The 21,182-nt window shown below is 44.9% G+C and overlaps 1 protein-coding gene across 1 annotated transcript in view; it reads left to right on the forward strand.

The window, feature by feature from the left end:
* Positions 1-1,078: 1,078 nt before the first annotated feature.
* Positions 1,079-21,182, forward strand: part of Vat1l (vesicle amine transport 1 like) — a 157,568-nt gene continuing 137,464 nt past the window's right edge. Inside the window, exon 1 of the mRNA XM_038312235.1 lies at positions 1,079-1,305. Coding sequence (XP_038168163.1) covers positions 1,079-1,305 — 227 coding nt within the window. The remainder of the gene's footprint in view (positions 1,306-21,182) is intronic.

Genomic DNA, 21,182 nt, shown 5'->3' on the forward strand with positions numbered 1-21,182 from the left:
TGTAGACCAGGCTACCCTCCATCTCTCAGAGATCCACCTGCCTCTGCCTCCCAGGTGCTGGAATTAAAGGATTTGCTCCTCCAGGTCCTGCAATTTTTAATTCTTACTCGTTTAGACTCATTGAAACAGGGTTTCTCTGCTACCTCCATTTCCCGAGTGCTGGGACCACCCACAGGTGCCACCACACCCTGCTGGAGAAAGTACACATTTTTCTATAAACTTTCAAAACAAAAGACAGGGTGTGTGTGTGTGTGTGTGTGTGTGTGTGTGTGTGTGTGTGTGTGGTGTGTGTGTGTGTGTGTGTGTGTGTGTGTGTGTGTGTGTGTGTGTGTGTGTCTTACAGGAGGTTCTTGTTCTTCTGGAGATCCCAGCAGGAACCAGACCTATTCTGAGACCGAACTGCTCAAAAAAAAAAAAAAAAAAAAAAAAAGCATAGGTCCTAAGAACTATCATAAGGAAGCCTCAGGAGAAGTCCAGATGGAAAAGACTGGTCCTGGCTTTTCAGAGCCCTGGTTGGGATGGATCTCTAAGTTCCCGCACCTCCCTGCCGTTCCACTCAAAACCAGCAGATGGTAAACAGCCCAATTTCCCGGCTATCCCGCCTACCACTGCCTACCCGCGGGAGAGGAGGCAACCTTGTCTAGCGGCAGCATCCTCCAGGCCCAGACATTCATCTCTGTCCATTTCAAGGCGCCAGAGTCTGTGCCGTATATACCCAAGTATTGAGCCCACTCCAGGGGTTGGGGTGTCCAGGCAGCCGCTATTGGTGTGTTTTATTCAAGAGTCTTGGGGAAAATCCGTTTTGAAGGTTGCGACCAAGAGCCTGATTTGGGACCCCCACAAAAACTGGACTTGGGGTTTGGTTTGGAGCAGAAGGAAATGTGAGGGCGGGAGGTGGGGCGCGAGGGCGCGGCTCCTCTGAGGATTACGGCGGAGGCGGTGGACCGCGGCTCCGCTCACAGAGGTTGCAGCCATTGCTCTGAAGAGCATCCCACATTCAACAGGAGGAACCTGCGGGAGAGAAGCCGCGACCCCCCTCACAGCCGCAGCCTGTGCGCCCCGCGGCCCCTCGCGCGCCATGGCCAAGGAAGGCGTAGAGAAGGCGGAGGAGACGGAGCAGATGATTGAGAAGGAGACCAGCAAGGAGCCTGCTGAGGGCGGCGACAGCTCCCACCGCCTCGGGGATGCCCAGGAGATGCGCGCTGTGGTGTTGGCCGGCTTCGGCGGGCTCAACAAGCTGAAGCTCTCCAGAAAGGCCATGCCGGAGCCACAGGACGGCGAGCTCAAGATTCGCGTCAAAGCCTGGTCCAGTATCTACGACTTTTTGGGTTTTCTCTCTTTTGCGCGCTGGGCGCTCCGGGAGTGGGTGGGAGAATGTAGGTTGGGGATCCTGCCCAGGTACCCAGTACCCACAGGCAGTGAGCGCCCACTCTACATCCACACTTGGCTCTCAGTGCTCCCCCACCCCCAGCGCAAGCCAGTGGAGCCTGGGGAGGATGCTCAGAGGTGGCCCTTCTCCCCACATCAGATGTAGGGTGACAGGAAGGATAGTGGCTCCCAGGACTTGAAGTCCTGGAAGATTGCGTTGTACCCCTCTTGCAGGACAACTCAGTCAGCTGCAACACTGGGAGGGACGTAAGGGTGGGAATTGATCGTTTGCGTGGTTTAAAAAATAGCAGTCGCTGTGTTTGTACTGTTCCCGGTGCTGGGTTTTTTTTTTTTTTTTTTTTTTTTTGGAGTTTTACATATGCGATCCCATTTAATACTTCCTGAGACCCAGTAAGTCAGGTACCCAGCTTTAGAGGTGAAAAACCGGAGACTCAGAGGGAATGAGTGACCTGCCAATATCACTCAGATGCCACTAAGTGACCTGGCTGGGACTTGACACTTGATCTCTTTTTTCACCTCTATGCATCCCGATGGGGCTGAGGACAGCTTTCAAGGCTGCGTGCCCCACCCCCACCCCTTGTCCGTTTCTTTCCCCGGACTTAAATGAGGAAAGGAACTGAGAATCAAGAGCCTTAACCAGTCTCTAAACTGTGGAAGGTGAGGCCAGGGATGCCGTCTACCTACCCCCCCCCCTCACTCCCCACCCCTACCCCAGACCCATACTGCATCTTCTGCTTTTCCTTGTGGCTGGGAAAATCAGATCGTGTTCTTTAGGTACTCCTGAGCTGCTCTCAGAAAGAGCCCACACTCTAAGAGACTGGGGAGATGTGCCTAGACCAGCTGGGATTCCTCTTAGTGTACAAGTGTGAAAGCTTTCACACTTGGGGGCACTACACCACCATGCCGCTGAAGTCAAGTGGAGTGGGGACTTCCGGAACTGCTCACTACACTCAGCCTCCTATACTAACCCCAAATCTTACAAGGGCTGTTGGCTGGGTTTCCTAAGACCCTGGGGTTCCTACTTCATAGAAACAGCAGCCGACTCAAACCTCCCTAGGGTTTGATCTGGAAAGAAGGCCAGTATCTGCCAACCCATCTAAGGGCAAGAAAAAGGCAAAGCCCTCCCTTTGGCCCCTTCACCACCTTGACAGCAGGCAGGCTTTATTTGCCAGATTAGGAGGCAGCTGAGCCATGATCCACGGTTAGCTCTTCATACATGAAACTGGTCCTGCTTGGCTTTAATCACGGTTTGCAGGTTTCTCGGGTGAGGGGAGGAATTCAGGGAAAGAGAAGCTTCCAGCCAATCTGGGGATCTTGTACAGTTCTTTCCATTAACTCTTGGGAGGCCAAGGTGATTGATCCCAGCAGGCAGAGGTTTTACCTGCCCCTTTCACCAATAAATGAGCAGCATCCAGCCGAGTTGACACAGCACATTTTCTAAGTAAGTGGTGGTTGATGGTAAATGAATTGAGGGGGTAGATTGGGGGAGGGTTGTGGGGGGTCATCATTTTTCTTTTATCGTTAATGGAAGACCACCTACCTAGTATAATTAAACCATATGTGAATAACTCCTCCTCCTTAATGACCTCATCAAAAACATTATGCAGCTATGCACAAACATTTATACACAAGTGTGTGTGTGTGTGTGTGTGTGTGTGTGTGTGTGATTTATGAACTTTCATTCACACTGAAGATTGAGGACTAGGATTCAAAGATATATGAAGAGAGTAACAGGGCCACAAATTCAAGAAAAGAGCTTTAGCTGCAGTCTGAGTAAGTCTGTGTTCCCCCGCCTTCTGCATTCAGTAGCCCTGTGCGCACTACAAGGAAATGCCTGCAGGAGAAGGGACATTTTGAAGTAATCTCAAGATGAAAGCCAGAAGGTGATTTTTTAGAGACGGACATACAAATCTGCTCTTGAATGGAGCCACACACGTGTATGCATCCACACACGCATGCCCACATGCATACACATGCATGCCCACATGCACATTTACACATATGTATACACACATGCATGCTCACACACACACCATACACAAGCACGCATGCACACACACATGAACACGTGCACATTTTCACGCAGGTACACACACACATGAGCACACACATAAGCACAACTACAGAAGCCCTGCTTCTTCAGAAAGCCACACAGACCTGGTCTGGACTTAGACCATAGTATGGGAAAAAGCACCAGATTGATTTTTTTTTTTCCTTTCACCAAGCGAGAAGCAGAATTAATCAGTTTGCAAGGCCACCCTGGAATAGCTAGTGGAGATGGCCTGCTGGGCCTGTCATCCTCTGCTGGGCTGGGATTGGCTGGCTAACCAGGCCCATTGATTATAAGTTTCTGCCTTGAGAGCAACATGACTCATTCCATGTTTTTATGAATCAACTGAGGCCTTGTGGCTGAAGGTCCCCCTTTCATCTGCTCTCAGTTCTTAATGGAAACCTTTTTGTCATCAAATAGGATGTTCTTTTTTTTTGCTTGGAAACAAAGCACAGCACATCTGAGCTGGTACTATTTAGACCTGGGACAAGGGCTCAAGTTGGTGAGTCTATAATTATAAAAGAAAGAGCAGGAAGAAAAGCTTGTTTTATCTCATTTACCCTCTAATGCACTGATTGGTTGGGCAGGTATTGTTCGTACAGAACAAATTGGGTATTGAGGACATTGGGTGACTTGTCAAAAGTGTCACACAAACAGTAGTCAGGATCTGGATTTGAGTGTCCTCGGGGCCTCTACACTTTCCCTTTTATTCTGTTTTTGTGACCCTCAGAAATACCGCAGGAGATGTGATTGGCCTCTCTAGACCGTGACATCTACAGCTGTTTCCTTTGTTTAATACATATGGGTCCATTGTTCTTCTTATGTGCGACTACGGGGACACTTTTTGACTACTCCCAGAGCAATATTGTTGGTTTTTCTGGAAATTAAAGATGTGTTCCAGTGCAGCTTAAAAAGAGCCACTGCTTGTCTCTGTAGCATTGGAAGGACAGAACGTTCTGCCCTCTAAAAAACTGTCAGCTGATGGGAGACCCATTTCACAAATTTTGCATGAAGTGGGTGTGTAACAGTAGGTTTAATGCCCAAGCAGCAAATGAGTGTGTGTGTGTGTGTGTGTGTGTGTGAGAGAGAGAGAGAGAGAGAGAGAGAGAGAGAGAGAGAGAGAGAGTCTGTGAGTATGTGTGTGAGGAGTGTGTATGAGTATGTATGTGTGAGTGTGTGTGTGTCCTTTGAAGACAGGTGGACCTGAGTGTATACTTAAGCTTCTACTCCTCCTTCTGTGTCCTTGGTGAGCTTGTCTCACTTTCTACAAGCTTCCCAGGGTTCATCTGCAAAACATGGACGGTACAATGACCCTTGTGGTACCAAGAGGACCAAACCTGAGTTCTAGCTCAGCTCGTTCCTTGCTAACTGGATACTATAGACCAGGCTCCTTGGGACCAGAGACTAGTACAGAGAGTCTTTTGCAAGCAGTTTACTGGGGAAGTTTGCAGTCAGGGCAAAGAGGGCAAAGCAAACAGGCCAGGGCAGAGAGAGCTAAACAGGCTATGGTCTCCGTGGGATCCCTCTGCAGAGTCGGTTCCTCCCAAGAGCAAGAAACAGGGTAAGCTTTTTGGCCACTGGCTGGGCTGCTAATGGAAGCGTGGGCTCTCTTAAGCAGAGGTTCTCATACAATGGAGTACAGTTCTCCAGGAAATTATGAATAGCCAGCATCCCCATGAGGGTTCTAGATGAAGCACAACCTCGCTCCTTGGTTGGCATTGCTGATTAGCTACCCTAAACCTAAACAGAGGACTGGTTTGTATAGTGGGGATGGTTGTGATGCCTCCTTGACTAGTACTGTACTGAAGTTGAAATGAGGTCAACCACGCAAGCCCTTTATATATAATTAATGGCTAATAAATGCTTATTGGTTTTGGTTACCCTCGCATCACTACCTTATGGAGTCTTATTATTCAAGCTAGAATGGTTTTGAAAGTGAAATGATTGATAATTATGCTGGGATAGTGGGGCCCAATTGGAAGGATCCTAGTCAAACCAGGGTATGTTGCTCTCCTACCTGATAAGGGTCTGATGACCTATGACCATGTTGCCATCATGTCTTTTGAAAAGGAGCTGGCAAGGTCTGAGGCTGGTTGGAGGTCTCTAGGTTGAGCTGTAGGAATGTGTTTAAGTGGCCATTAACAAGCCTTGTCTAGTTTGTGGCTCAAATTGGCTTGTGGCGGAAAGTCACTAATGGATTGGGGACATTTATTTTCTCAGAGTGATTTACAGCAAGAGGCCATATGAAACTGTTGGAAAGAGACCAATTGGATGAAAAATGGCTCTGGCTAGTCATGGTCCCATTGGCTGATCTAAAAATGGGCTGAGGGCAGGCCACCCCAGAAGCAAGCCAGCAGATGGGTAGAATTCTAATATGTCATAAGGGCAGGTAGGAGACAGGGGAGGAATGTGCACTCACTAAACAGTTGTTATGAGCCAGAAATTGAGTGCATATATAGGACAACAAGGTCAATGTCACTGACTCTGTTTTAAGGAAGACTTGTCAGGACTTCAGACTTCTAGGTGGAAAAGAGATAGAACAATTCCAAGTCCATATTGCTCCTGGATTCTTCACTTTGGGGAGCCAGAGAATAGAAAAGCATAATGATAAAGATCGAGAGAGGGAGGAGGAGGAGGAGGAGGAGGAGGAAGAGAGAGAGAGAGAGAGAGACAGAGACAGAGAGAGAGAGAGGCACAGGCAAACCCATAACATAATGGGTAACATAGAGAAAGCACCATGAGTGGTTTTTATCCCTTTGAGACAGAACTGATAAGACTCAAAATTGTATACTGTCTACCCCCACATGGTGTTTGTATTTGTTCCACTTCCATTTCCTCTATGCTTCCGAGGTACAAGATACCTTGAGGATAAAGTTACTGGCTGGTACCGCTGATAAAGACCACTCATGCCGATTAAACCTCAGAACCACTCACGGGAGTGGAGCTCTTTCCTTTGCTTCCTCTGACTAACTGGCCACATTGCAAACTCTGACAGCTGGAAGACAAGATGTCCTAAATTAGTATAGCACTAAACTGTCACTAGTGAGGTTGACGGGATGAAATACAGTCAATGACATGCTCTGAGTTTGTGCAAGTAAGCAAATGGAGTCCATGAGGTTTAATGACACAGCTGTTCATAAAACTGAGAAATTATGCTTAGAGAACTCAAGTGCCCAACTCGGAAGGTGCTCTGACATGGAAACTGGGCTACAGAGTTATGAATCACACTGTGTTGAGTGAACATAGCAGGGTTTGACATGGAAAAGGTGATGCTGTTCTGAGTCATAGTTAAGTCTCCTTTGGTAATGAGCAGACACAGCTCGCTAGCTCAGGGGTCATTCTCAACTACTAAAGTTTGTGTTTGTTCATTACCTATATCCTTGCTAATGAGGACTGGGGACAGTGACGGTTCCTGTTCACCCAATAATAGAATGGAAATTCGATGGTCGTTCTGTTTTGTTCTGTCTGGAGACAGGTTTCACTAAGCATCCCAGGCTAGCCAGGAACTTGCACCCCTCCTGCTTCGACCTTCCAAAGTTTAAATATGTGTGATCATACCTAGTGTAGACATCTCTGCCTTCCAGCAATCTGAATAGGTAGCAACATAAAACTGTCATTTATCTTTTCTCATCGCTGTGACCAATGCCTGACAAAAGCAGTTGAAAGGAAAAAAGGTTTGTCTTGGCTCTGAGTTTGGAAAAATAGTCCGTCATGGCAGGGAAGACATGCGCACTGACTGGAGAGTTTATGGTGGTGGGAGTTTGCAGCTGCTCACATGGTGTGGATCAGGAAGCAGAGAGTTTAGAAACGAGGTTATAGTCCTGAAAAACCTACCGTCCATGACCCACCTCGACCAGCCATGTGCAGACCCCAAAGGTTCCACAACCTCCCAAAATAGCCCCACCAGTGGGACGCTACATATTAAAACACATGAGCCTATGGCAGACATTTAAGATTTAACCTATCACACAGTGGCTCATCTATCACATGTTCAGCCCCATTATTTTAACTCACTGTTTATAGGGAACCATCTTGTCCCTTTGAGACTGTTTTGATTTCAACTCAATAGGGACACTAGGCTGATCCTTTATCCTTCCTCTCTCTCTCTCTCTCTCTCTCTCTCTCTCTCTCTCTCTCTCTCTCTCTCTCTCCCCACATATATTCCTTTCTTCTTGCTCATTTTTACATTATGATTTAAAAAAAAAACAGCAATGGTCATCATAGCATAGCCCAGTAACAGAAGCAGTAACTGAAAAACTTTACAGTGGGTGGTGAACAAGATTGAGAAATTAAGATCTGTAGTCATCTTTTATGTCAAGTAGGATTCATCCAACTGGAAATAGTTTCACTGAAATAAAAATGAAGTAAATTGTAATTAGCTTGACAATGCTATTTAGAATGTTGTAACTTGCTAAAATCACTAATCCTGTCATAACTGTGATTATGTTTTGGTAGCAAGTATATCTAAATTTTCTGGGAGTCAAAGTTATGGAATTAAAAATAGTTTGGGAGCAAGACAAAGTACCTGAAGGAAGAGCTGGAAGAGAGGCCAATGAGTCTACTCAGAACGAGCTTGTTCTGACCTACGGATGTGAAAGAGCACTTGGATAGCATTCATAAGGCTCTGTTTCAAGGAGGAATTATCAGTCCATTCATTCACCCTTTAGAAAGTACATCTGGAGATGGTTGGTCAACGTTCTTTGGTATGAAAGCAAGGATAAAGATAAGCAAGAATCAGTTTTACCCACACAAGGTACCTGAGCTTTGGTTACAGGCAGCCACAAGTTAGTATTTTGCTTTGCATTTTGTTGGTCACATGCATTTAAGCATGAACTTAGTGCTTGCTTTACATACAAAATGAAGATGAAAGCTTGCAATATCTGACTAATGGTAGCTTTCCATAGACAGCAGAGCTTAATTATAGAGACACTAGTCAGAAACCAAAGGTATTTCATGATGGCACGGGCAATAATGACTGGCAGTTGTGCCCACCATGCCCCCTACTTGCAGCATCCTTTTGGGATCAAAGTTCATTAGGCACATCATCTTTGGATTCCATCCCCACTCTGGAAGGATGGTAGCACAGGAATTAAAAACCATATTTTCCGAGAGGATAATGGGACTCAAAAGTTAGGTGGAAATGCTGAGAAACTCTTGTGGATATGAGTTCTGATTCTAACTTCACCTCACAGTGATTGTTTGATCCTAAGCAAACAGAACTTCCAACTAATCCTGGCAATAATGCCCGATTTTAGGTGCTAAGAAGGTTGGAAGAGTCTGTGAAAGCCATTGTTTGAAGTTAATTTTCTCATTGCTATGATAAAATACCTAACAACAGTCAAATTAAGGAAGAAATGTTTCTTCTGGCATACAATTTGGTAGGATGCCTTCCATCGTTGTAGGGAATGCATGGTGGTAGGGTCAGGAAGCCAGCTGGTCATGTTGCAGAGGCAGAATGAACAGGAAGTGAACCCATGACATAACACCTCAAGGCCCACCCCAAGTGCCCACCCACTTTTTCCTCCACCTTCTGAAGGTTCTACAACCCTCTCACACAGCACTCTTAGCCTGGACCAAGTGCTCAAACACATGAGCCTTTGGGGGAATATTTCATATTCAAACCATAGCGGCTCTCAAAATATCTTGCCCATAATAGGTGTTCAATAAAGGTCATTTTTCCTTCCTGAGTTTCTCACATTTGAATTGCTGTCTCCTGGTTTTGATCCACATTGGCAGCAAGGAGCAGGAAGTTGACTTTTGATCCTTATTCCTAGAGTTGGAAATAGACCTGGCTTGCTCTATGAGTACCATCACCCTGGCCCTTACATAGCCATCCATGGGTAATGGTAGAGATTCTCTGACAGTTGAGTATGCATAGACAATCCATCTTTGAGAGTGTGGTTCACTCTAATTCAAAGGATTTCAAATCCCATGACCTTTGGGTGGATCAATGGCATCCAATGCTAACAACAAAGCTCACCCAGGCACAGAGAAACTGTACCCCCAAGTTCCTAGCACTTCTCTTTACTGAAATGAATTCTTTTGACATCTTGGCATTTGTCGTAGAAGAAAAAGTTTAATTAGAAGCTAGAAGAGACTCTTCATAGGAAAGGGCAGCAAGCATGTAATCTCAAATTAGTTCCTCTGTGTGTGATCTCATACAGGAAATTGGTTGGAGTCATGGCATTGAGATTTTATGTTTGAAGGCTCGGGAGAGAGCATCGATGCTCCCATGAAAGGCTCTGCTTCATCTCTGAATGTGATATTGTCTTCATAAGAGCATGCAGTCCGCTTCTGCTTTTAATCTTCTTCTGCCAGTGACCCCTGACTCTTCTAGTTTCAACCTCAGCACTGGCTGGGAGCAGGGTAAGCCAGATAGCACTTTCCCCAACAAAACCCCGTTAGCAAGCTAAAGCACTGGGTCTTGTTACTCTCAATTTTCTAATTGAGTGTGGTCCCCAGAGCTCAATGGAAGATAATCATCCCTTATTCGGGGAAGCATCATGATTCATATCTTAGAATGTCACTGCGTGCAAGCCTTTGGTTATAAATATGCTATATTTGAAGTGAAGTGGGCGTGGATGTAAGCCCTGCTTCCAATCACCTTAGAAACTTGCATTAACTATGGGATGATGATAGACTTCTTTGAAGCCTCAATTTGTTCATATGTAATAATGGGTATAACAGTAGCAATGGGGGACCATTTTTTTGTGTATGTAAGGTTAAAAAATAGACGATGGTGGCTTTGGGGGTCATTCAGTTGGTAATGTGCTGGCAAGCCCAAGTCTGAGGACCTGGATTCAGCCCCCAGCTTTCAGCATTTATGAGGAAGAGCTGCATAGATGCTCAATGGCCAGCCACTGTAGCTTACTCACCAAGCCCGAAGTCCTAGTGAGAGACTCTGTCTCAAACAACAAAACAGCCAAGTAACACAAGATAAAGTACACAACACCTGGAAAATGTTACCCAAGATTGACTTCTGGTTTCCATACATAGAAGCATGATGTGGATATCTACCCACACATGCCCCCACACCTACACCCACAATGTACACACACACACACACACACACACACACATAGTGTACCTAAAGTACTTAGCAGTGATACTGATGTATGCAATATTTGTAGATTTAATGATTTTCTGAGATATATTTATGTGTCCCAAAGACATTATTGGTGTGGGAGAGATGCAAAAAAAAATACATTAGAAAGTCCCCCAGTAATCCATAAAACTCTGTGTGTAGTGATAGAGATAAAACCTGGGACCTCACGCATGCTCGACAAACGAAAGCTTAATCATGATGGAGCTGCTTCCCTAGCTCCTCAGAAGGTTTTCTGGATGGAGCCCACCATTCAGACACAAAGTGTCTCCCCCCCCCAAAAGGTTACAATATCCTAACATCAAGAGTAGCCTAGAGCCTGGTCTACAAGAGCTAGTTCCAGGACAGGCTCTAAAAAAAAACTACAGAGAAACCCTGTCTCGAAAAACCAAAAAAAGAAAAGAAAAAAAAAAAAAAAAGAGTAGCCTAGGCAAGAGGCACCAAGAATAATTCCTGAAGGAAGAGCAAAGTGAAACCCAGACATACCGTGTTCCTACTGCGCACTTGGGCCTGAGTCAAGCTTAGGAACCTTCAGAGGGGAGAGCAGCCTGTTCCTTCCTGACCTGTGCCTTTGTGTCTCATTTGTGCTGACCATTGTGATGGGCCCCTGCTCTTCTCGGCTCTGCTCTCTTCCTTCTTGCCTTTTCATACACTCCTTTCACCTGAGCTAGCTCCTGCAATGAGCTTCCATCTTGAGACTGGCAGAGGTATCAACCTTGAGATTTGGCTGCCTGGTACAGGTTTTAGTAAGCTCCAGGACAACAGAAAAGGCTTTTCTTCTGATTTTCAAGCAGCAAGGAAAGAAGTTGATTGGTCATTGCTTAGCAGCCTCTAAATCTCTCTCTCCACTAGTCCCCGAAGGGATAAAGAACTTAGGCTGTATTTACGTCTCTCATACATTGGCCTAGAATAATAGGACTGTGTGATTAACAGCTCACTTGGAATGTGTGTGTGTGTGTGTTTATGTGTGTGTATCCTTATGTGAATGTATGTGTAGGGGGGAAGAGGTAATAGATATTCCAAAATCAATAGAAAACACTGCAGAAGATATGAACAAGAACCACAAAGGATATGTAAACTTACACATGCGTGTGTGTGTGTGTGTGTGTATACAACTAATTTTAAAAAAGGTTGGGGTTGAGATTGTAGGTACACACCACCACGCCTCACTAGGACAGACTGTCCATGCAGGAAAGATTGGGGAGATCAGAGAAAGGACTGGAATGGCAACCCTGTTCATTCCATTTTAGGCTCTTAAAATTCTTATTTCAAAGTTATTAAACAACATAAAATTAAGACTTTCATACCTATTTAGTAACCTTGGAAATTCTAACACTACCAATAACCAATTATAGACCAAGTATGGGCTTGGTTAATATAGACATCTAATAAGTATTCACAGGAGAGACAAATAAATGATTGACTCTAATGGTAATAAATACAGCTATTGTAACATCTAGTAACACATTCAAGATAAACGTAGCTTTAAGCTTCCCTCCCTCATCAATAAGAATCTGGGTCTATCTAGCATTTTTCCCAAACAAGAAAGGTCATCTCTCCTAAGACCTGCAGCTGGTGGATCTTTGAGTAAGGACTGAATGAACCCCCGTGGAAATGTTTTCAGGGAGTTTTATTTCTTCTTAACACACCGCGTTACCTTGGAACCCGAAGTTACTTCCCTGCTCTCTAATAACTACCTTCTCTGGGCTGTGACTTCTGAGAATGCTCTGTAATTTTCTCCCTATTGACCTCTGTGTCCACCAAGTGTTGGAGACCAGGGTTGTCAAGAGAACCCCGGGGGCTGCCTCTGATAACTGTTATTCCGGGAGCACTTACTCAGGTCTCCCTCAACGCCTGTGTATCAAGAATGGAATTTGGAAAGAAACGGTATTTCTACGACTCTGTCTCCATCTTCCTATGGACACGTTAGCCCCCAATCCCCACTCCTCAATCTTCAGACAGTTGGGTGTGTTTCCTATGGGGTGTTGTATGGGTGCTCAGAAATGTAGTTCTCCTGTTTTGTCCTTTTAATTATGACCTTTTTCTGTCACCCTATTTTGTCCCAATTGTCCCTGAAGCATCTAGATCATACATCTATTTGTGTCCAACTCCCACTGTTTGAAAATAACTTAAGAATGCTAACGTCATTTCCTTATCATTCATGCATTAGTCATATTATTACTGTATCATTACTAATATCATAAAAACCTCATGGAATCCTTTCTTTGTGTCACAGACACTATTCTGAGCATTCTGTAGCGATCTCTATGACACCAGATTAAAAAAAAAAAAAAAAAAAAACGAGATCAGAGAGGTGAATGAATTTGTTCAGGATCTGAGCTAGGGATGGAGATCAGGGGTAGAATGCATCCTTAGCATGGAGACCTTGAGTTCGAATCTTAGCACTACACAATAAATAAATAATAATCGCCCAGACAATAAGACGGAGAGCTTAGTTTTAAGACGAGTGTGTCTGTCTCCAGCATCCAGTCTATCCCTCTTTATGCACCTATGATTCTCTGGCCTGTCATAGGCACTAGCCCCTGAAGTGGGAAAGCAGCTTGATTGGTAGCTAACACAACATCCATACATCATAGCTGTCTTCATTCGAGCCTAGATTCTTAGGCCCATTTCTTTCCCCTCAAGAAAAGGTAGGTTTAAGGAAATTGATACACAATGGGCAGTGCCCCGCCCCATGCAGGTAGTTTGCATTCTGGGATTCATGTGAACTCTCATGAGTCTCTCTCAGTACACTCTCCCTAGCTCCCTCTTTCTTCTCCGAATAGTTACTCATCGTCTTTGGTGGGAGAAGAAAAGCAGGCCTTGCCTAGGATCAAAGAGAATTGCTTTTTCATTTATCTCTGCTACCTCTAGTTCAGTCAGCTAATGGAGAGCTATTAAGCCCACCGTTCCTATGATTGGTCTGAGTGATTTTGTAATTGGATTCTTTTTATCCTCCCAGCAAAACTCACAGAAATTGTTCCGTTTGGGGATTTTGTCATACACTCTGACTCAACCTTCATTCGGAGCTGGAGATGCTTCATGCAGGGGCCGATGCATCCTCCGCACTTCCTGAAACAGCAGCTTCAGTTCTGAGGGCTTCCCTGATGTGACCAGAGGAACAGCCAGCACCTCTGGGTTGCTAGGAAATAGCCAGCAAAGGCCATCATCACCTCCTGCCTCCTCCGAGCAGCAAGGTCTGTGCTGTCAGCCAGCCCCTTGGTTCCTTCCTTGCACCGTTTGCTCTTCTTTTCCTAGTCACACTCGTTCCTTTCTTCAGCAAAGCTGGGCTCGTTCACTCCTGAATGAAGAGCAGACTTCTTACGTCACTGTCGCTGAAGGCTGTGTCAATCCAGCGTTCTCTAGAAAACAAGTAAGCTGGGTCCATTAGAGAGACAGAGAAAGGTCTTGAAAATAATGTTTTCCTGTTGACGTCCCCAAATGCCTCCTGCTTTCTACAGATGATCTCCGCTCTCTTCACACTCTGCTCCCTCACCCTCTTCTTCTTCCTCCATCCAACTCCCCATATGTGTATTTCCACGAGTGTTCATGGATACAAGACCTTGGTACAGAGTCTTCCTCTCTTCTCCATCATATACATTCATTCATCCATATATTTATTTTGAGACAGGCTCTCTTACTGACAAAGAGCTCCCCAATTTAGCTATACTGGCTAGCAAGCAAGCCTCGCGCCCCTTCTGTCTGCCTCCCTGGTGCTGGTATTACAATGGTTGCCCTGCTCAGCTCTTCACAGAGGTCCTGGAGATCTGAGTTAAGGCACTCACGCTACGTGACAAGCAGTTTTCCAGCTGAGCCATCCAGATGTTAAACTCTCTTCTTGCTGTCTGGTCTTTCACATTCCACTTTCCAGGGGTAAACCTTGGCCCTTTCCAACGCAGTCAGTGCAGAAAGCCTTTGATTTGCTTGGTTCTCCTCCTTCCCGTTACCCCAGTGTACACCCCAGGCTTCAGTCCAAGCAGAGCTGAGGGATAATTTTATTAACCAAGAGAAGAAAGAAAAAGGGAAAACCAGAAACTCTCAGATGTCTTCCCATTTGAGTCTCTAGTCGGAGAAGTGTTGTTTGCAAGCCTTTGATGTACCCCGTGCTGAGCATTTTTTGACAGACACACTTCTAGAGCTGCTAATTATCCACAGGGAAGGCAGGAGCATCATGATCCTGCTACTGCCTCATTTTTAGCATAGTTACACCTAAATATTAATGAAACAACATTTGAAATTCCGTTCTTTAGTGCTAGGGTTTGAATCTGAAATGTCTCTATCAGGCTCATGTGTTGACCCCTTGGTCCCCAGCTGCTAGCACTCTTTTAGGAGGTTCTGGAAGCTTCAACTGGTGGGACCTAGATGGAAAAAGTCAGTCTCTTGGACTTTATGTTCTTAGTCCCCAGTTTCTTGCTTCCTTGCTTCCTGTGTGCCATGAAGTGAACAGCCTTCTTCTCCGTGCTCCCACTACCATGCTAGCCTGTCTCTCTCCTTGCCCAGAATCAATGGAGTGAGAAACTGGGGAGTGTGGGGTCTTAAATGTTAATCAAAATGAAACATTCCTCCTCCTAAGTCAGGTATTAGGTCACAGCTACCATAGCAGTGACTACTGTATTCAGTCACGGTGACCACATTTTAAGTGTTTGATAGCCACATGTGTGTCCCATGGCTACTATCTTGGCTAGCCTGTTCCCATCACCCTGGGAAGATACAGACACAACTGTACTAGTCCTTACCTCTCTCCATTTGTCCTACTGTTCAACAGTTTTCTTACACATCTTTCTCACCAGCAGCAATGTCTTGGGACATAACTGCCCTACGACAGCAAAAGTGGACTGTTTCTATGTGGGACTCTTTGGGCCCTCTGTGGCTTTATGGAGAAATCAAGCTGGGGTCGCTCTGAACCTTTTCCCTCTCCATGGAGAGGTGGGCTAGGGATGAAGGGTTTGAAGAATAGAGGCGAAGAGCCTGCCCAGCCCATTCCATCCTTTGAGATACACCCACCCCCAGTGGGACAAGGGGATAGCTACTTTCTCCCTGCTAGCCATGACCCTTGGATAGCAGCTTCCTATGGAAATGTCACACTGTGTAGTCATTTATTTGCTGAGCTCTGAACTCCTGGGAAGCCCAGATGTCACTGTCAGTGTTGTAACATCATTGCCTAGCCAACCCCCAAAACACAGAGGTCTGCTGAATGTAGATTAGATGAGAATGAATGTTCTGTGCCATCATCTGCTGCCAAGAACCCTTCTGAAGCTCATGCCTTGGTCAGAAGAAAACATGGAACATAGAGATGTTAACCTTTTCAGCAACCGTCATAGGAATGAATACCATCTGCTGCTCCCAGGGGTTGAGTAGCTAAATAACTGCAAGTCCCCCCGAATCAAAAACATTAGTCTTGGCATCAAGGGGAGCTTATTTGCGCCGCGCTTTGCTGTTCCTGTTGAAAACTGGCTCTGGGTATTTACATTCTCAATATGTCTCTTCGGCTATTTTATTACATGGTGAAAATACTCCTGAAGTGTGTCTTGGATGCTAATTTAGACAGATGATATGAATATATTTCCTTTCCCAGACACAGTAGCAATAAAGAACTCACACAGCTATATCCTTTGATAATAGCATCCATCATCACTGTTCATGTTATAGAGAAAGTGATCTGGGTGGGGCAACAATCCCATCATTTACTAATAAGAGAACGATAGGCTATGCAAACATGTCAGATGGATCAGGGAATTCCCTATATATCATATGGATGTAAAGGCTGTTTACTTAACAATTGTGAATAGTGAGAGTGAGCAGAATTATGTGGAGCCAGACCTCAAGGGGACTACCGTCAAGAGAAGTAGAAAGAAAGGGGCTGGGCCATCTAAAACACACTGTTTGCACCCTTTATGGGATGTGGGGCTACTCTTTGGCGTGATTCACTAAGAATGGTTCTGGCTGCCCTCACAGAAGATGCTATTTGGGTTTCCTATACAAGGTGTCCTTGCTTTGTGCATAATTTTCCTTCCAAAAGCAAATGATTTTCACAGTCTTGAGATATCAAAACAAGTGTTTAAAAAGCCAAGAAAGAAAAAAATGTGAGTAAGAGTTTTTTGAGATCAGTCAAGGCTTATTTTCCTGGGCATGCTTATGCCATCAACTGGGAGTAACAAACAGGTACCCAAACTTCAGTTCTTTTTTTTTTTTTTTTTTTTTTTTGGTTTTTCGAGACAGGGTTTCTCTGCAGCTTTTTTAGAGCCTGTCCTGGAACTAGCTCTTGTAGACCAGGCTGGCCTCGAACTCACAGAGATCCGCCTGCCTCTGCCTCCCGAGTGCTGGGATTAAAGGCGTGCGCCACCACCGCCCGGCTCAAACTTCAGTTCTTAAGAAATGAAATGAATCAAACATTTGCTTCTCTGACCCTATCTGGATTGGAGTTAACTGCTTTGATGAGCATATTATCAGTAAGATAAGACCATAATAATGAGTGGCTCACTTTTTCTGCTGTTTTTGCTTGGCCAGAGCCTCACATCAGATCTGCTTGGTCCTTCTCATTGTTGGTGGAGGCTGTCCTAGATGGTGGGGCCCTTGTTGTCCATTGGGTGTCAAATTCCACATGGAATTTGGAGATGTTTCCCTTGATGCCAAATTTCCACAGTATTCTGTGACCTTAGCTTCCTACAGAGGTATAAAAAGCACTTGGATATGATTTAATATGGATTTTAAAAATAAACATATTTTTGTTAATTTTTTTTACATGCCCACCCCAGTTCCCCTTCCCTCTCCTTCTCCAGCCACCCTATCTTTTCCCCCATCCACTCCTCAGAGGGGGTAAGGACTCCCTTGGGGAGTCAAAGAAGTCTGGCATACCAAGTTGAGGCAGAACCAAACCCCTCCCCCATGTATAAAGGCTGAGCAAGGTATCCCACCATAGGGAACAGACTGCAAAAAGCCAGTTAATGCACCCAGGATAAGTCCTGGACCCATTGCCGCACCCCCCTCAACAGATCAACATAACCGTCACCCACATTCAGAAGGCCTAATTTAGTCTCATTCAGTTTCCCCAGCTGTCAATCCAGAGTCCTTAATATGGACTTTTACCCCCAAGAAATATGCAAATTCTGCAAATACTTTGGTGGCGCTGCATGCTAAACACTTTCTGTTTTCTTTGTCCTCAGTCTCTGCCCCTTTCTTTGTTCTTTGATCTCTTGAATTCCTCACTTTCCTTTCCTCTTACTACTTTACATCCTTAATTAATGGTGTTCTTCTAATGTCAGGTTTTACATAATTAGTTATTAGAACATGTAAGTCTTTCCGTCTCAGGGACCACCACACAAAGACACCCTTCAATATTCACAAGTAACAACTGCTCCAGGACCATGAAGGGGTAAAAGCCTTAAAGCAAGTATTTCACCACAGCTCTTGTCGTGGATCCTACCATGTGTCACCAGAACATTATTTTAGGGCCCTGGTCTTTATTCATCCTGTTTCTGGGAGTAATGACTGACAGCTCATAGCCAGCCCATCACCTTCTACAGAATTAATTTCAGGAGAAGGGATCCCCATGTCCAAGATCGATCTCTTTCTCTCTCCCTCCTTCTTCCCCTCTTCCTCTCCCTCCCTCCCTCCATCCACGCATCCCTTCTTCCCTTCCTCCTCTCTCTGCAGCTCTCAAGCTGTGACTACTCAGGACAATCTCTTGTCTTGACTAAGAACTGCTAAAAGAACAGGAGTGTTCATGGATTCCGAGACCTCTGTATTAGTACATCAGAAATAACTTCTCCTCTGCCCAAGCCAGCTTTTCCTCAGATGATCCAACCATTGTTCCCTAGAACACTTACTATCAGAATCACACGAATCTCAGTCTTGGAGTCTGTTTCCCCATGAACTTGACCCTTGATGCCCTCTGTGTGTTATGAGAATGGTGGTGGTCGCTGAGGCTCACACTCTGGAGCACTTGTGTGAGAGGCATTCTGTGACACAAGTACTTATCACCACTGCATCCACACCAGCACCTTGGCCTAACCCCCAAGGAAGTCAAACCACCCCCTCATGTAGAAGGGAGAAAATTAAAGCAAAGGGGTTAAATATACCTTTGGTGATGGCAGAGGGTCTCGGGAACTCTTCTTTGATAAAACATTTCGGGCATCTGTGTTTTGACTTCTGTCTAGATTCCCTCTCAGCACATACCTGGTGGCCATGTGAGTGTGCTGCTTCTATGCAGCACAGAGGTCCTCATCATACTCGGTGAGATTTTAGGAGTTTGGTCCTGTGTGTTTACTCTAAGCTTCCAAGACCAAGCATACTGCTTGGTAAACATCAGGTGTTTCACATACCAGATGCGGAGGTCCAGTCTTTGTAGTTGGGAATGCTGGGAGATATCTTCCAAAGGAAGGAAGTATGGAGATTCTGGGTTCATATCACTCACATCTTGACATTGGGAACTTCAACAGGCCCTCATTTTGTTCTTTGTAAAATTGGGATAATATCATTATCCCTAAGCATTACTTATGGATGTTGTAGAAAATAAATGAAACCATATGTATAAACCACTTAGTCTTGGATGCAGTAAGTGCCTCATAAATGTTATCTATCATAATCACTGGCCATTGTTGGGGGAGGTTGCTTGTTCATTTCCCATCCACCCAGACTCCCAAAATTACATAGAAATCTGTATTAATTGCAATACTCTTTGACCATTAGCTTAAGCATATTTCTGGATAACTCATATCTTAAATTAACCCATTTCTTTTAATCTGTGTATCACCATGTGACTGTGGCTTACCGGCAAGGTTCCAATGAGCTCTGGTGGAGGCGTCTATCTCCTGTGGGAGGCTACTTGGCTTCTCCCCGACTCTGTCTCCTCTCTCTCTCTCTCTCTCTCTCTCTCTCTCTCTCTCTCTCTCTCTCTATTTATTTATTTATTTCAGCCTAGCTTTACCCTGTTAAGTCATTGGTCGAAAGCAGCTTCTTTTTAACCATTGGCAATAAAACATATTCACAGCATACATCACCTTCCTTTTCTGTCTAAATAAAAAGGAAGGTTTTAATTTTAACATAGCAAGAATACATATAACAAAGCATTAAGTACCATGATGCTGAGGTCAACAATCTTCACTCCATGGTTTTTGTTTCCATATTTCTAACATCATTGCTTTGTCTGAAAAAATAATGTTTCAGCGGTGGATGATGGGGCTTGTTAGTTTGTAGGCTTAGGTTTTGTGAAATCACACAGGGAATTCAAGGAAAGAGATTCCAGTAGAAAGATGTGTGAAAAACAAGAAATTTAGAGAGGAGAAGGCATGATGGGGCACCAAATTGTTCTCTTAAGAATATTTCCACTTACTTTTAGGGAGCAACCATTTGTTGGAATAATTTATTTGCCCATATTAAAAGTGTTCCCTGGGGCTGAAGAGATGACCCTGTACTGTAGTTAAGATCATTGGCTGCTCTTCTTGAGGACCCAGGTTCAGTTCCCAGCACTCACATGGTAGCTCACAGCCATCTGTAACTACATTTCCAGGGGATTCAGCACACTCTTCTGGCTTCTGTGGATACCAGAAATTCACAAGAAGATGGCTTAGTGTTAAGATTGCACACTACTCCTGTGGAGGACCCAAGTTCAGTTCCCAGAACCTGTATTAGGTGGCTCGCACCTGCCTGTAACTTCAAGTTTGTGGGTTTCCTTCCCATGCCTCTAGTCTCCTCAGGTGCCTGCTTCATTTGCACATACGCACAGGCAGACACAAACACATACAAATAATTAAGAATAAATCTTTTTCTCAAAAAGAATAGTTCCTGCTTGGATTATGAATGGCCACTCTTCCAATATTGGACTTCCCTTTGGCACACTGAACTGCTGACAAGTGGGAAGGAGTAAGGAGTTATATGTGCTGCCCTAGGGCGTGCCAATTCCCCCAGAGTGACTGCTGGAGAAGTTTCCATGAAGAGGTAGCATACTCAGGAGGTTGGGAAGATGGCTCAGATGATAAGAACACTTCTACAAGCTTGAGAACTTGAGTTCAAATTCCATGGTGCCCATGGAAGCCAGATGTGACATCATACATGATTGTGACCTCAGCACTGAGGGAGGCAGAGACAGGAGTATCACTGGGGCTTGCTGGCTGCCAGCATAGTTTCGAATTCAGTGAGAGACTCTGTCTCAAGGGTATAAACTGGTAAACTAGATTGTGATAGAGGTGGCCACCCAATGTCCTCTGGCCTCCATGTAGGCATGTGCACATGTGCATACACTACACACACACACACACACACACACACACACACACACACACATACACCTGCCACATGCATACATAGTGGACTGCATTCTATAAAGGCTCAAGTTTATATTATGCTTGAAGTCAAATCCTTTAATGTTTTTTAAAGATAATACTGGCTTAATCTTTGTATCTCTGGTTTCCTCATTTGGAAATGGGTACTGCAGTTCATTGCTCATGGGAGTATTGTTGAGTTTAAAATAATCAAACAAAAATCCTCAGTACAGTCCCTACCACAAATCAAACTCCTAACAAACTCAAGTTATCTCTGCTTCAAGAAGATGTAGAGGATTCCACGGATACATGTAGTCCACTCCCAATATTGGTCAGGTCTCTTGTACCGGAACAGACCCTGAAGTGCTTGTCTCCCGGGGAA

The sequence above is a fragment of the Arvicola amphibius genome, chromosome 15, assembly GCF_903992535.2.
Source record: "Arvicola amphibius chromosome 15, mArvAmp1.2, whole genome shotgun sequence".
Classification (NCBI taxonomy): domain Eukaryota; kingdom Metazoa; phylum Chordata; class Mammalia; order Rodentia; family Cricetidae; genus Arvicola; species Arvicola amphibius.